Source organism: Tachyglossus aculeatus, chromosome 4 (genome assembly GCF_015852505.1).
Source record: "Tachyglossus aculeatus isolate mTacAcu1 chromosome 4, mTacAcu1.pri, whole genome shotgun sequence".
Taxonomy (NCBI): domain Eukaryota; kingdom Metazoa; phylum Chordata; class Mammalia; order Monotremata; family Tachyglossidae; genus Tachyglossus; species Tachyglossus aculeatus.
The window spans coordinates 121,899,257-121,916,036 of NC_052069.1; the positions used below are offsets into that span (position 1 = coordinate 121,899,257).

At 44.5% G+C, this 16,780-nt stretch overlaps 1 protein-coding gene across 3 annotated transcripts in view; it reads left to right on the forward strand.

Moving 5' to 3' along the window:
- ASTN2 (astrotactin 2) overlaps nucleotides 1-16,780 on the forward strand; it is an 854,016-nt gene that overhangs the window by 759,120 nt on the left and 78,116 nt on the right. For all 3 annotated transcript variants that reach the window (XM_038744812.1, XM_038744813.1, XM_038744814.1), the window contains one exon: nucleotides 11,006-11,147. In XM_038744812.1, the coding sequence (XP_038600740.1) occupies nucleotides 11,006-11,147 (142 nt within the window). The remainder of the gene's footprint in view (nucleotides 1-11,005; nucleotides 11,148-16,780) is intronic.

Below are 16,780 nucleotides of genomic sequence, written 5' to 3' on the forward strand. Positions count from 1 at the left end.
CTTAACTCTGCCCTCTCCTCTGCCTGGCAAAACTACTTCTCTTCCCTTATTGACACCCATGCCCATCACCCTTGTCACCTGTTCCAGACATTTAACTACCTCCTCAGGCCCCCTGCTCCTCCCCCTCACCTACTCCTCACCCCCAGTGATTTGGCCACTTACTTCACTAGGAAAATTAACACCATCTGGTCTGAGCTCCCCCAAATCACCCCTTCCCTTCCTCCATCCCCCCTCCTCTTGACCCCTCTTCTATTTTCCCATCCTTCCCTGCAGTATCTTCAGAGGATATCTCCTCCCTCTTTTCAAGTGCCACCCTCTCCACATGCATTTCAGACCCCATTCCCTCCCACAATATAAAAACTCTCAAAAAACGTCCCTCCTCCCCACCTCCCCACCTTAACTTCCATCTCACTCTCCAATGGCTTCTTCCCCTCTGCTTTCAAATATGCCTATGTCTCCCCCATCCTAAAAAAAATCCTCTCTTGATCCCACAGCCCCCTCCAGTTATCACCCCATCTCCCTCCTATCCTTCCTTTCCAAACTCCTGGAGTGAATCATCTACACTCACTGCCTCGAATTCCTCCCCTCCAACTATCTCCTGGACCCCCTCCCATCAGGCTTCTGTCCCCTCCACTGAAATCACCTTCTCAAAGGTCACCAATGACCTCCTTCTTGCCAAATCCAATGGCTCCTACTCCATCCTAATCCTCCTTGACTTCTCAGCTTCCTTTGACACTGTGGACCACCCCCTTCTCCTCAACACATTATCCAACTTTGGCTTCACTGACTCTGTCCTCTCCGGGTTCTCCTCTTATTTCTCTGGCCATTCATTCTCAATCTCCTTCATGAGCTCCTCCCCACCTCCCATCCCCTAACTGTAAGGGGCTCCTCAAGGGTCAGTTCTTGGTCCCCTTCTATTCTCCATCTATACTCACTTCCTTGGTGAACTCATTAGCTCCCATGGCTTCAACTATCATCTCTACGCAGATGATATCCAAATCTATATCTCTTCCCCTGTTCTCCCTCCTTCCAGGCTCGCATTTCCTCCTGCATTCAGTACATCTCTACTTGGATGTCCTCCTGCCACCTAAAACTCTACAAGTCCAAGACAGACATCCTTATCTTCCCTTCCAAACCCTGTCCTCTCCTTGACTTTCCCATTACTGTGGACGGCACTACCATCCTTCCCATTTTACAAGCCCGCAACCTTGGTGTCATCCTTGACTCCGCTCTCTCATTCACCACACATATCCAATCCATCACCAAAACCTGCTGGTCTCACCCTCACCCTCACATCACCACGATCTACACTTTACTCTCCATCCAAACTGTTACCATGTTAGTACAATCACTCATCCTATCCCACCTGGATTACTGCAGCAGCATCCTTTCTGACCTCCCAATCTCCTGTCTCTCCCCCACTTCAATCTATACTTCACTCTGCTGCCCAGATTATCATTCTACAGAAACGTTCTGGGCATATCACCCCCCTCTGCAAAAATCTCCAGTGGTTGCCCATCAACACCCATATCAAGTAAAAACTCCTCACCATTGGCTTCAAAGCTCTCCATCATTTTGCCCCCTCTTACCTCACCTCCCTTCTCTCCTTCTACATCCCATCCCGCACACTCCACTCCTCTGGTGCTAACCTTCTCACCTTGCCTCGTTCTTGCCTGTCCTGCCATTGACCCCAGCCCACATCCTATCTCTGGCCAGGAATGCCGTCCCTCCTCAAATCCACTAAACAATCACATCACACTTCCCTCCTTCAATGTCCGACTGAAAGCTCGCCTCCTCCAAGAGGCCTTCCCAGATGAAGCCCCCCCTTTCCTCTGCTCTCCTTCCCCTCTCCATCACCCAACTCTCTCCCTTTGCTCTACCCACCCTCCCTGTCCCACAGCACTTGTGTATATATGTACATAGCTATAATTCTATTTATTTATATTAATGCCTGTTTACTTGTTCTGGTGTGTATATATATATACATTATATATATAATTCTGTTTACTTATAGTGATGCTACTGATGCCTGTTTACTTGTTTTGATGTCTGTCTCCCCCCTTCTAGACTGTGAGCCCAATGTTGGGTAGGGACTGTCTCTATATGTTGCCAATTGGTACTTCCCAAGCACTTAGTACAGTGCTCTGCACATAGTAAGCACTCAATAAATACGATTGATGATGATGATGATGATGTAAGCCCATTATGGGCAGGGATTATCTCTCTTTATTGTTGAATTGTACTTTCTAAGCACTTAGTACAGTGTTCTGCACACAATAAGTGCTCAGTAAATACAACAATGAATGAATGAAAAGTTAAGTGACTTGCCCAAGGTCACCCAGCAGACAATTGCTGGAGCCCAGGATTAGAACCCAGGTCAGGTTGTTTGACTCCTAGGACCCTGCTCTTTCCACTAGGCCATGCTGTTTCTGTATCTTGCTCTTAATTTTTCTCCCCCCTCCCACCTTCCACTCATGCTGTTCCTCCAGCCTATAACTACCTCCCTCTCTCCAAAACTCAGCAGTCCAGAACCCCCTGAGGTACAGGAACCATGTCTAATTCCCAGCTGTTTATTCTTTCCCAGCACTTGATAGTCAGTACCCTGTACTCATCTCCCCCTCCCCATCCCCCCCCGCCCTACCTCCTTCCCCTTCCCACAGCACCTGTATATATGTTTGTACAGATTTATTACTCTATTTATTTTACTTGTACATATTTACTATTCTATTTATTTTGTTAATGATGTGCATCTAGCTTTACTTCTATTTATTCTGATGACTTGACACCTGTCCACATGTTTTGCTTTGTTGTCTGTCTCCCCCTTCTAGACTGTGAGCCCGTTGTTGGGTAGGAACCATCTCTATATGTTGCCAACTTGTACTTCCCAAGCGCTTAGTACAGTGCTCTGCACACACTAAGTGCTCAATAAATACAACTGAATGAATAAGCACTTGATAAATACTCTCATCACTACTACTACTACTCATCTTCAAAGACCTTTTAGAAGCCCATCTCCTTTAGGAAACCTTCCCTGATTGATTCCCAACACCCCAGTCACATCAACCCCAAACTCCCCTGCAAATTCATATATTGCATGCCTATCATCATAACTTAGGTTTGTTTTTATTTGAATTTTTATTTTCAATCATTTATTCAGCTATCTCATTTTGGTATATTGAGTGCCACTTATTGCTTTAGCCTTGTTCTTCCTCCCGCTTCCTCTATTTGTAAATCAATTTTGTCTGTCCATCCTATATGATTATAAACTCTTAGACAGAAGTTATTAAAAATCTTGCTTCTGTTTCACTCTCCCAAATTCTTAATGTAGTGTTCCACCCTCAGTCAGTTCTCAATAGATACCACTGGTGATAATTATGGTTCATGAGTGGGTCTCATGTGATTGAGTTTGAAGAAACACCTGTAGCCAAAGAAACAATTTCAATAGATCAATCAGTGATATTTATTGAGTGCTTACTCTTTGCAGAGTACAGTACTAAGCACTTGGAAGAGTGCCATTCAAAAGAATCAATAGACATGATTTCTGACTTCAAGGAAATTATAGTCTAGATGGGGAGCACTGCCTTTTCCATTTAATAAAAAAAAAATTAGGGAAATCAAAACCACAATACTAAAGTCTTTGCATAAGCTTAGAGGAAAGCAAAATGGTAAATACACACTTAAGCGTCTTACGCTTTGGGGGAACACCTGAAATTTATTTCAGTCTTTGGTCTGATTCATGTGGGATGTGGGTTTGGGGCAGATTTAATCCCTATATTTCTGTCTGAGAGATTGATGGATCATTTTTTTCTAGAAATTATGTGGGGGTCAAGGACTGTCTGCAGAGGAGTACTGTATTCCAGCTCAGAATTCCCTCAGTCAGTCAGTTAATCATATATATTGAGCACTTACTGTGTGCAGAGAAGTGCTTAGGAGAGTACAATGTAATAATAAACAGATACATTCCCTGTCCACAATGACTTTACAGTCTACAAGGAGCTTACAGTCTAGAGGGATTCATCACCCACCTCCCAATCAACCACTTCACAGCTTTCCTCATCTTTGAAAACTTCCCTTTTCCAATTCATAACTCCCAGGTCTTGTCAACCCAACACCCACCATAAATACACACAATCAGGTGGGGAAGGGTTTGGTGACAGGACAATAGGAAAGATGAAATGATATAAATACAAAAATCTCAGAAGACAAAGATCAGTGTTCAACAAGTCTGGTGATAGTGGGGACTTGAGAGGCCTGCCACCTGGGTCATGGAGACTCCATTCACATCCCAAGCTTCCCAAAGTTCTGGAATAACTAGGGGCTGCAGACTGCCATTGCTTCAGAGTCTTGTGGCCCCATCCACACAGAGAATGCTGGGACTGTGGGCACTGGGGTGTCATGGTGGGAAGGCGGTAGGGGTTGTTTCACTCACCAGTACAAACCTAGGAACTTTGTACTTTCAGGCTTTAAGCATAAAGGATGACAATGTTGATGATGATGATAATGGTATTAGTTAAGAGCTTATGGGCCGAGCATTCATTCATTCAACAGTATTTATTGAGCACTTACTGTGTGCAGAGCTTGGGAGAGTAGAATACAACAATAAACAGACACACTCCCTGCCCACAAAGAGCTTACATTCTAGAGTGGGGGGAGATAGACATTAATATAAATAAATTACAGATAAGTACATAAATGCTGTGGTGCTGAGGGGGAAAGAACAAAGGGAACAAGTCAGGGTAACGCAGAAGTGAGTGGGAGAAGAGGAAACGGGGAGCTTAGTCAAGGAAGTCTTCCTGGAGGACATGTGCCTTCAAAAAGGCTCTGAAGTGGGGCAACAGTAACTTTCTGTCATATTTGAGGAGAGAGGGCATTCCAGGCCAGAGGCAGGATGTGGGCGAGGGGTCGGCTGTGAGATAGGTGAGATGGAAGCATAGAAGAGGAGAGAGTTTTGCAGGCTGAGTGGTAGTAGGAGAGTAGCAAGGTGAGGTAGGAGGGGGTAAGGTGATGAAGTGCTTTAAAGCCAATCGTGAGGCATTTTTGTTTGATGCGGAGGTGGATAGGCAACCATTGGAGTTTTTTGAGGAGTGGGGTGACATGTCCTGAATGTTTTTGTAGAAAAATAATCCGGGCAACAGAATGTAGTATGAACTGGAGTGGGGAGAGGCAGGAGTCTGAGAGGTCAGCAAGGTAGCTGATGCAGTAATTTAGGTGGGATAGAGTAAGTGATTATATTAACATGTTAGCAGTTTGGATGGAAAAGAAAGGGTGGATTTTCATGATGTTGTGAAGATGGAAACGACAGGATTTAGTGGTGGATTGATTATGTAGGTTGAATGCGAGAGAAGAGCCAAGGAAAACACCAAGGTTACGGGCTCGTGAGACAGAAAGGATGGTGGTGCCACCTACAGTGATGGGAAAGTCAATGGGAGGGCAGGGTTTGGGTGGGAAGATGTGGATTTCTGTTTTGGATATGTTTAGCTGGAAGTGATGGTAGGACATCCAAGTAGAGATATCTTGAAGGAAAGAGCAGAGAGGGAGAGCACTCTACTAAGCCCTGGACTAGATAGGTGATAATGAGGTTAGACACAGTTCCTGTCCCACATGGGGTTCCTAGTCGAAAGAGGAAGGAGAACTGATGAGGAAACTGAGGAACAGAGAAGTTAAGTGACTTGCCCAAGGTCATGCAGCAAGCCTGAGGCAAAGCTACGATTAGAACCCAGGTCCCCTGTCTCCCAGGGCCATGCTCTTTCCACTAGATTCTGCTGCTTCTCATAGAGTTGTTGTTTCTCATCAGTTGTCAACCCAAAGCTTGGAAGACTCCCCTTCTTTTTTTCATGATTTTTGTTAAGTGCTTACTATGTGCCAGACACTGTAATAAATGCTGGGTAGATAAAAACTAATCAGGTTGGACACAGTCCCTGTCCTACATAGAGCTCACAGCTTCAACCCCCATTTTACAGATGAGGTAACTGAGGTCCAGAGAAATCAAGTGACTTTCCCAAAGTCACACAGCAGACAAGTGGCAGAGCTGGAATTAGAACCCAGGACCTCCTGAATCCCAGGAATTTCTGAATCCCAGGCCCGTGCTCTATCCATTAGGCCATTCTGCTTCCCCTTCTCCCTTCTATGCCTGCTCATAACATCTGGGAGAGAGGGTTATTTTACTGGGATGGCCCCACCTATGTGACTGACCAGATGATTTTTGGTGACCCAGGGGCTTTCTGAAGACCACTGGAAGCCCCCATCTACCAGCTCCCATGCTCTGCTTCCATTAGCACAGGTCGCTGGAAATGGCAGCCCCGCTCAGGTTTTTCAGTCTGTACCCGCGTGGGTCTCCAACATTCTTTGCTGTTTTTCTTTCCTTGAAAACAGATAGGGAGTTGGGAGCTGCTGTGTAGGAATGTGCCTGTTCCCCATTACAGCTCTACTGGGGCTGTAACTTGATCAGACCCCCACACATTTATTTATCCATACAGGCTCTCTCCTTGTTCTCATTAAGTTAGGCAGAAAAGGTTAATCTTGCTTCTGCTGAAGCTTCAAAACCGACCCAATGAAATAAAATGTAATTTTTAAAAAGAGGAGGGCTTCTTCCCCCCCGCTCCTCTTTTCTCTCTCTCTTCCTTTCTCTCTTTTTTCCCTTTGAGTCCCAGATTGAGTTGAGGTCACAGTCAGATTTGGCCTCGAGAGCAAATTGAAAACAGGTCAGAAGAAAAAGAAAGAAAAGCCAAAAATATCCTAGGAGAGGAGCTGGCAAAATTGTGAGGGGAGTGGGACAGAAGAAAAAGCTAACAATCTATCCGGAAACATCAACAAACTGTCTGCTCAGAGTTGCACATGCTTCTGCCGGCCTCAAACTCTTTCTAGGAATCCCCACAGCACTTCCCGGTTGAATTTCTGTTCCACCCGGTTCAGCACAACTTGTCTTTTGTCTAAAGTGAATGCCCCTACCTGAGCTGCATCCACGACTGAGACACAAAAAAGTATCTGGAGTTGAATGATGAGGTGAGGTAGCTGAAACAAGGCATCATCAATCAATCCATCAGTCAATTGTATTTACTGAGAGCTTAGTGTGTGCAGAGCACTGTACTAAGCACTTGGGAGTACAATGCAACAGAGTTGGTAGACAAGTTCCCTGCTGGTTAGGTACTGGTGAATGGTGCAGATGTAGCCACCTTTCCCTGGAGAACAAGCACATCCCCTCCCTTCTTGCCCTTTGGACATGATATTTCCCCAACATGATTAGGTCTACCTTTAACTAGGAACAACCAGGGCAAAGAAAAGGAATCAAGGTAAGAGGGAAGTACCATGGGTTGATCTTTTGATGCCTATGGAGGGCTCACATTTCTAATTTGGGGGCTTCACTGATGTTGACCTGGAATAACTGCTTCATTTGCCAAAGGTTAAAGCATCACTGACTGGGAGATTTTGTTTGTGTGTGTGTGTTTGTGTGTGTGTGTGTGTGTGTGTGTGTGTGTGTGTGTGTGTGTATTTGCAAGTGTGCACACAAGTTGTCCCTTGGATTCATTTATTCATTCAATCATATTTATTGAGCACTTACTGTGTGCAGAGTACTGTACTAAGCACTTAATGCACTGGAGGTAAGACTATTATCAGAGTGCCTGAGTGAGGTGATTACACCATGACATGACTGACCATCCCTTTCTTGTCATGTACTGCACAGTGGCAGATGCTTCACATGGTGGCTTGAACCATCTTCAATTCTCTCTCTTAGTTACATAACCTTCCTGTAGCCTTGGGTTACCCCATTCACATTGCTGTGCATCCCATCAGTTTATTTTCTGGCTGCTATCACCAACTTGTAAAATATTATGCTATAACATTATAAGGTTTGCTCCAATTTGTCTCTAAAATATTTATTCCCTCCATTCTGTTTATAAATTCCCTTTGCAGACAGTCATAGCTGTTTGAATAGCCTGCTGTGGTCCATTCTCCCAGTGAAGGAGTGATGTGGCAAACATGGTTTTGATGTTGATGGGCTTCCTGCATTCTCTCAATCAGTTGATAATGTATTCATTTATCTAGTGCATACTGTATGCAGAACACTGTACTGGGCTTTGGAAAGTAAAATATTATACAGTTCGTAGGTCTGGTCCCTCTTCACAAGGAACTTACAGTCTACAAGGGAAAACAGACATTAAAATAAATTACAGATAAGGGAAATAGTAGAGTATAAGATATATATGTAAGTGCTGTGGGGTTGAGATGTAGTAAATATCTAATGTTAAAAGGGTACAGATCCAAGGACATAGATGATTCAGAAGGAATGGTGGGTAAGGGAAACATCTTAGTCAGGGAAGCCCTGATGAAGGAGATGTGCTTCTAGGTGTGTTTTGAAAGTAAGGAGAGTGGACTGTTGAATACGAAGGAAGAGAGGGTTTCTGAGCCAGAGGGAAGAAGTGGGCAATGAGATAGACTAAATTGAGGTGCAAAGAATCAGTTAGGGTTACAAGTGTGGAGTGTGCAGATTGGGTTTTAGTAAGAGATCAGAGAGGTAAGGTAGGAGAAGGAGAGCTGATTGAGTGTCTTATAACCAATTGTGAGGAGTTTCTGTTTGATGTAAAAATGGCTTCGAGTTTTTTGAAGAGAGAGGAGATATGGACTGAATGTCATTTCAGAAAAATGATTCAAGCAACAGAGTGAAGTATGGACTGGAGACGGGAGAAACAGAAGTCAGGGAGGTCAGGGAAGAGACTGATGTAGTAGTAAAGGCAGGATCAATCAATCAATCAATCGTATTTACTGAGCGCTTACAGGCACATTCCCTGCCCACAATGAGCTGACAATCTAGAGGGGGAGACAGACATAAATATAAATGAATAAATTATGGATATGTACATAAGTGCTGTGGGGCTGGGAGGGTGGATGAATGAAGGAAGCAAGTCAGGGTGACACAGAAGGAAGAGAAATAAGAGGAAAGGAGAGCTTAAGTAGGGAAGGTCACTTGGATGAGATATGCCTTCAATAAGGCTTTGAAGAGGGAGAGAGTAATTGCCTGTCAGACTTGAGGAGGGAGGCTATTCCAGGCCAGAGGCAGGACATAGGTGAGAGAGATGAGATCGAGGTACAGTGAGAAGGTTAGCATTATATGTTGCCAACTTGTACTTCCCAAGCGCTTAGTACAGTGCTCTGCACACAGTAAGCTCTCAATAAGTACGATTGATGATGATGATGATTAGAGGAGTGAAGTGTGTGGGCTGGTTTGTGAGGTAGAAGGGGGCAAGGTGATTGAGTGCTTTAAAGTCAGTGGTGATGAGTTTTTGTTTGATGAAGTGGTGGCTGGGCAACCACTGGAGTTTCTTGAGGAGTGGGGAAATAATAATGATGGTATATGTTAAGCACTTGCTATGTGGAAAGCACTGTTCTTAGTGCTGAGGGGATACAAGGTGATCAGGTTGTCCCACTTGGGGCTCAGAGTCTCAATCCCCATTTTACAGATGAGGTAACTGAGGCACAGAGAAGTTAAGTGACTTGCCCAAAGTCACACAGCTGACAAGTGGCAGAGCCAGGATTAGAACCCATGACCTCTGACTCCCAAGCCCTGTGCTCTTTCCACTGTGCCACACTGCTTCTCCAATATGGCCTGATCATTTTTGTGGAAAAATGATCCGGGCAGCAGAGTGAAGTATGGACTGAAATGGGGAAAGACAGGAGGCAGGGAGGTCACCAAGGAGGCTGATACAGTAATCAGAGCAGAGTAGGATATATGATAAGATTGATGTGGTAGCAGTTTGGATGGAGAGGAAAGGATGAATTTGAGCGATGATGTGGAAGTGGAATCTAGGATTTGAGATGGATTGAATATTTGGGTTGAATGAGAGAGATGAGTCAAGGGTAAAGCCCAGATTACAGGCTTGTAAAACAGGAAGGATTGTGGTGCCATCTGCAGTGATTGGAAAGTTAGGGGGAGGACAGGGTTTGGGTGGGAAGATAAGAAGTTCAGTTTTAAAAATATTAAGCTTGAGGTGATGGGAGGACATCCAAGTAGTGATGTCTTGAGAGCAGGAGGAAATGCAAGACTGTAGAGAGGGAGTGAGATCAGGGCTGGAGATGTACATGTGGGTATCATCCGCATAGAAGTGATAGTTGAAGCCATGTGAGCGAATGAGTTCTACAACGGAGTGGGTGTAGCTGGAGAAGGGAATCTATAACTGAACCTTGAGGGACAACCAAAGTTAGGGGGTGGGAGGCAGAGTAGGAGCCTACAAAAGAGACTGAGAATGAGAAACCTGAGAGTTAGGAGGAGTACCAGGAGAGGAGAGTTTCAGTGAACCAAGATTGGATAATGTTTCCAGGAAAAGTGGGTGGTTGACAGTGTCAGAGGCAACTGAGAGGTCAAGGAGGATTAGGATGCAGTAGAGGCCATTGGAATACTCAAGAAGGAGGTCACTGGTGACATTTGAGAGGATGGTGTTTGGATTTAGTCTTGGCTTTGCTACTAGCCTACCGTGTGACCTTGGGCAAGTAATTTAACTTCTCTCTGCCTCAGTTCCCTCATCTTTAAAAGGGGGATTCACTACCTATTCTCCCTCCTACTTACCTGGTGAGCCCCATGTGGGACCTGATTATTTTGAATCTACTCCAGCACTTAGTACAGTGCTTGCCATATAGTAAGCACTTAACAAATACCACATTTATTATTAGAAGAAGGTGAATCTGCCCACTGACCATTAGATGCTACTGCCTCTGTTGGATGATGGTGTCTCTTTAGGTCCTCATTTTTCCAAGAGCTGGACTAGAGGGACAGCTTAGCGGCCCACGGGCTGCCCTCAGATTGAGTTTAAAGATGCTTGTTGTGGGCAGGGAATGTGTCTGTTATATTGGTGTATTGTTCTCTCCCAAGTGCTTAGTACAGTGCTCTGCACACAGTTAGTGTTCAATAAATATGATTGATTTTTAAGAGGACTGCAAAATAGCATTCAAATGCCAGGAGTGAATTGAGCAAGTTTTGCTTCCATAACCTCCTTTCCTCTCTTGTTTTCTGCAGGAGAATTCTTGAGTTTTGCTGATGACTTACTCTCTGGCCTTGGGACGTCCTGTGTAGCAGCTGGCAGAAGCCATGGAGAGGTGCCGGAAATCAGCGTCTACTCTGTCATTTTCAAGTGCCTGGAACCCGATGGTCTCTACAAGTAAGACATGATGAGAGCATGGGGAGAAGGAGGAAAAGACACAGGAAGATACAGCCCTCAGGGAGGGAGGAAATGAGTAATTCCATCTGGAATAACTGAATGTTGTGCGTGTTGGACTGTCTGTCATGAGAGGTAGAGTTTAGTGCAATTCTCATTGGGGAAGTTTTGTAGGCAATGAAATGATTACTGACCTCTTTTAAGAGGACCAGCAATGCCTCTATTGCCTAGTTATTCCCATTCAAGGCATTAGGCAGATTATTTCTTGAGCCTTTCCTTTTGTGTCCATCCCATGAAAAATGACTGATGCTGCAACTGAATATGTTTTTCCAAGATTCATCTATTGATTTCATAAGGAATCACATCCTGATTGTGTCCATTTCCTAACTCAATGTATGCATCCCTCCCCTCTCTCCAGGCTCACAACACTCACCCCTGGGCTTAAGCAACAGACACCAAACGAGAATTTTCACAGAGCTGGGCCCCAGGTGGATACAGAATGATGTATCTGCTGGCAAACCATAATAATAATAATAATAATAATAATAATAGTAATAATAATAATAATAATGAAAATAATAATAACAATGATGATAATAATAATTGTGGTATTTGTTAAGCACTTCCTATGTACCAGGCACTGTACTAAGCGCTGGGGTGCATACAAGCAAATTGGACATAGTCCCTTTCACACACTGGGCTCACAGTCTTAATCCCCACTTTACAGATGAGGTAGCTGGGGCACAGAGAAGTGAAGTGACTTGCCCAAGGTCAAACAGCAGACAAGTGGGAGAGCCAGGACTACAACTCAGGTCCTTCTGACTCCCAGGCCCAAGCTATATCCACTAGACCAAAGAAGAAGTGACCACTGCTGTTTTGCCAACTTGAGGCCTTATTTACCAATAAGATTTCAAATACTGTTTTCCAGTAGGGCTTTTAATCAATTAATCAATCAATCAATCATATTTATTGAGCGCTTACTGTGTGCAGAGCATTGTACTAAGTGCTGGGGAAGTACAAGTTGGCAACATATAGAGACAGTCCCTACCCAACAGTGGGCTCACAGTCTAGAAGGGGGAGACAGAGAACAAAACAAAACATATTAACAAATTAAATAAATAGGATATGTACAAGTAAAATAAATAAATGAATAGAGTACTAAATACGTACAAATAAATACATATATACAGGTGCTGTGGGGAAGGGAAGGAGGTGAGCTGTGGGGGACGGAGAGGGGTAGGAGGAGGAGAGGCAGGAGGGGGCTCAGTCTGGGAAGGCCTCCTGGAGGAGGTGAGCTCTCAGTAGGGCCTCGAAGGGAGGAAAAGAGCTAGCTTGGCGGATGTGGGGAGGGAGGGCATTCCAGGCCAGGGGGATGACGTGGGCCGGGGGTCGACAGCGGGACAGGCGAGAACAAGGCACGCTGAGGAGATTAGCAGCAGAGGAGCAGAGGGTGCAGGCAGGGCTGTAGAAGGAGAGAAGGGAGGTGAGGTAGGAGGGGGCGAGGTGATGGAGAGCCTTGAAGCCGAGGGTGAGGAGTTTCTGCCTGATGCGTAGGTTGATTGGTAGCCACTGGAGATTTTTGAGGAGGGGAGTAACATGCCCAGAGCGTTTCTGGACAAAGACAATCTGGGCAGCAGCGTGAAGTATGGATTGGAGCGGGGAGAGACAAGAGGATGGGAGATCGGAGAGGAGGCTGATACAGTAGTCCAGACGGGATAGGATGAGAGCTTGAACGAGCAGGGTAGCGGTTTGGATGGAAAGGAAAGGGCGGATCTTGGCAATGTTGCAGAGCTGAGACCGGCAGGTTTTGATGACGGCTTGGATGTGAGGGGTGAATGAGAGAGCAGAGTTGAGGATGACACCAAGGTTATGGGCTTGTGGGACGGGAAGGATGGTAGTGCCGTCAACAGTGATGGGAAAGTCAGGGAGAGGGCAGTGTTTGGGAGGGAAGACAAGGAGTTCAGTCTCGGACATGTTGAGTTTTCGGTGGCGGGCGGACATCCAGATGGAGAGTTTAGAGTTTGTTTTTTTGTTGGAGTGCTTCAAAAGAGAAGAAGGGTGTAGAGAAAAGCAAGTAGGTGATGTCCTGCTTGAGTGTAATTGGTGTCAAAGAGAACTCTGGCTCCTTCTATTTTGGCAAAGTCAAAAATGTGGGCACAAAAATTCTAAAATATTTTGTGCTGTGTAACATACATAATGACATGGTATTGGCAGAAATTTTAGGGAATGCCTCAGGATTTTTTTCAAACAATTGAAGTGTATGTATTCAAAACATCATCTCCCAGAGCTATTACAGGTGCAAAAGGTTCTCCTACAGTGGGGGAGTTGTGCTCTTTCACAACCCTGGGATTAAGGAAACCTTGTCTCATAGTACTCACCATTTCTGATTCAGTGCACATGTGCAAACCATTTCTTCCAACACCCCACCATGCTCCCTTCAGACAGTTTGGTGTTGTCAGAAGAAAGTTCCCTAATCCTGCTGTTACCATCTTGTCAAAATGCACAGTGAAAACATGTGTTCTGGAAGGATTGAGAATACTGTACTATGTTCATCTAGTTTAGAGACAACATTTATGTTTTTCACCCAAGGAGATACTGGAAAGACATGTCACTGATTAAGGAATCATAGACTCACAAAACAGGACAGGGACCCTTAAGAAATAATTTGGTCCAACTTCTTCTTTCTTATGCTGTTTGTTTAGCACTTACTATGTGTCAGGCACTGTACTGAATTCTGGGGCTAAACAGTTTCAATCCTCATTTTGCAGGTGTGATAACTGAGGCACAGAGAAGTTAAGTAACTTGCCCAAAGTCACACAGCAGACAGCCTCCTGACTTCCAGGCATGTGCTCTGTCCACTAGATCACACTCCTTCTCGTACCTCCATATATTTGAGTAGACTATCTAAGCCAGATGAGTGTCTATTCTTTTTTAAAACAAACTCCACAACCACCCTTGAAACCAGTTACAATGCCTTATCATCTGGACAGTCAATTCATTATATCTAACATCACATTCTTGCTGCAGTTTAAGCTATTGTCTATTACATCTTCTGTGAACATAGGGAAAACTTGCAGCATAAAATGTCTTCTGGGAATCAGTGATGACCCCCCTCTTTATTCTGCTGTTCTCCAGCCTAATAATTGTAATAATTGTCAAGTGCTTAATATGTGCCAAGTACTGTATTAAGTACTCAGATAGATACAAGATAATCAGGTTGGACACAGTTCCTAACCCACATGGGGCTCACAGTCTAAGGAGAAGGGAGAACAGGTATTAAACTCCATTTTACAGATGAGGAAACTGGGGCACAGAGAAATTAAGTGAATTGTCCAAGGTCACACAGCAGACAAGTGACAGAGCTGAGATTAGAACCCAAGTCTTCTGGATTCCAGGCCCATGTTCTTTCCACTGGGCCGAGCTTCTTCTTTCACAGACTTTTATGACTTTTCCTGTCAAAAATAACAGATGAGCCTTGGTCCTGTCATGAAGACTGAAAATCTTTAAGAAGGAAATGAAATACATTTGTGCTTTGCTGCTCATGTTCCCTCCAGGCCAGTGGATGCCACAAGTGAGTAGGCAGGAGGGGGTGAGGCTTATTGTGTTCATAATACTGTTCAATGTGCTTGAGAGAATGCCGTGCAATAGGGTTAGTAGACACAGTCCCTGCCTTATAGGAGCAAGAATTTTACATTCAAAACCCTTTTTCACCCAAAGTGACTTTAGCATAATGCTGATGATTAGAAAATATGTCTGAATTTAAAAATGATGTAATCAATCAGACAAGCCATGTAAGTTGGAGGTAAAGGGACTAAGGTGAATGCTAGCTAAGGGACATAGGCATTTTTTTCTTTTTGTTATTGACTATATGACAATTAAGAAATCACTCAACCTTCTGGTTAGCCTTGTATATAGGGGAAGTACAAGTTTACAATGTAAACTAGCCATAATGACGACAACTTGTAATGTTGTGAGGTTAAAGTCTTGTTCTCCCCTTTCATACGTGGCAGGATGCTAACTGAAAACTCCTCACATGGGGAAATGAGCCTGCTACGTAGGTGAGAACAGGGCATGCACACTTGCTGTTCACCGAGCACCACAAGAGCAGCAGAAGCAGAGGCCACCCATTGACACTTGACAGTAGTAGATGAATAAATGGAAACACTTTACACAGAGGGTGGTGATTTTATAGACTTCCTCTCCGCAGGCAGAAGATTCCAACAGACTAAAGAAGCGTTTGTGGTTAAATTCATGGATGAGTGTTTAATAATTGGCTGCTAAAGGAAAAAGTGAGGGATATTTGGAAGGTTCAGCCCAAAGGGTGGGAGTCAAAGGAGGACAACCAGAACACAATTCCTCTGAGAGTCCACCGGTGTGCCTGTTTAGTAGTCAGAAGATGAGCTGAATAGACCATTGTTCCCACCCAATATGGCACTGCTTATGGTTTTAAATTGAGCAGCAAAGACCTCAGAGGCTATCAGGGCAACCATCCTCCAGGTCATGACCTCATGGCATGGCATTGGCTCTTCACTGTAGACACCTGAAACAAAAATGGGGCCTGAACATTAAAAACCTTCACTTGTGTTTTGCGATGTGCTACACCTTGCCTGTCTACTAGCTTGTTGAATTTCATGTCGAAGTAGGTAATGATGAGACAGTGCAAGTCACCTAGAAAGCTACTAACCTAGAATTGGCTCCTTTAGGCATCGCTTGAAGAGGTAACATGGCTTAGTGGATTGAGCACGGGCCTGGGAGTTAGAAGGACCTGGGTTCTAATCCCAACTCTGCCACATGTCTGCTGAATGACCCTGGACAAGTGCCTCAGTTACTTCATCTGTGAAACCTGGTGATTAAAAGTGTTAGCCCAATGTGGTACAGGGACCATGTCTAACCCAGCACTTAGAACAGTGCTTGGCACATAGAAAGTGTTTTACAAGTACCATAATTATCATTATTTATTAAGTTCTCAGTTTTAAAGTCTCAGGACCTAGGCTCATCCATTGCTCTTGGCAGGAGACTCTATTATCAATCAACCCACAGTATTTATTAAGGACTTGCTGTCTACAGAGCACTAAGCACTTGGAAGAGTGCCCTCGAATTGTTAGATGGGATTCCTGACCTTCGTCCCTTACCATCTATCTGGGAAGACAAACACTAAAATCAACTACAGAGAGGCAGAAGCAATAGAGTATAAAGACGTACATAAACGTCATCAAGGAATTCATTCATTACTTCATTCATTCAATCATATTTATTGAGCGCTTACTGTGTGCAGAGCACTGTACTAAGGAATGTGAATACCCAAATGCTTAGAGGGCACAGTGCTGTGGAAATGGGAGTAGGGGTGGGGATATGACAGACGAATCAGGGATGGCATTTGGAGATTTAATTTCAGGAGGCGTTTGAAGAGTAATGGTCACAGAGGTGAAGGGGGAGGGAGATCCAGGCTGAAGGGTGGTTGGTGGATGAAAGGGATGAGAACGAAACATAAATCATCTTCCCCCATCCTTCCCTGTTTTCCTTCATCTGTCTCCATCCTCTACTGCCTTTATCCTCCATCCGCCTCCCCCATTCTATCTTATCTTCCTCCATTCTTCTCTATTCTCCCCCATCCTTCCCCATCCTTCTCCATCCTC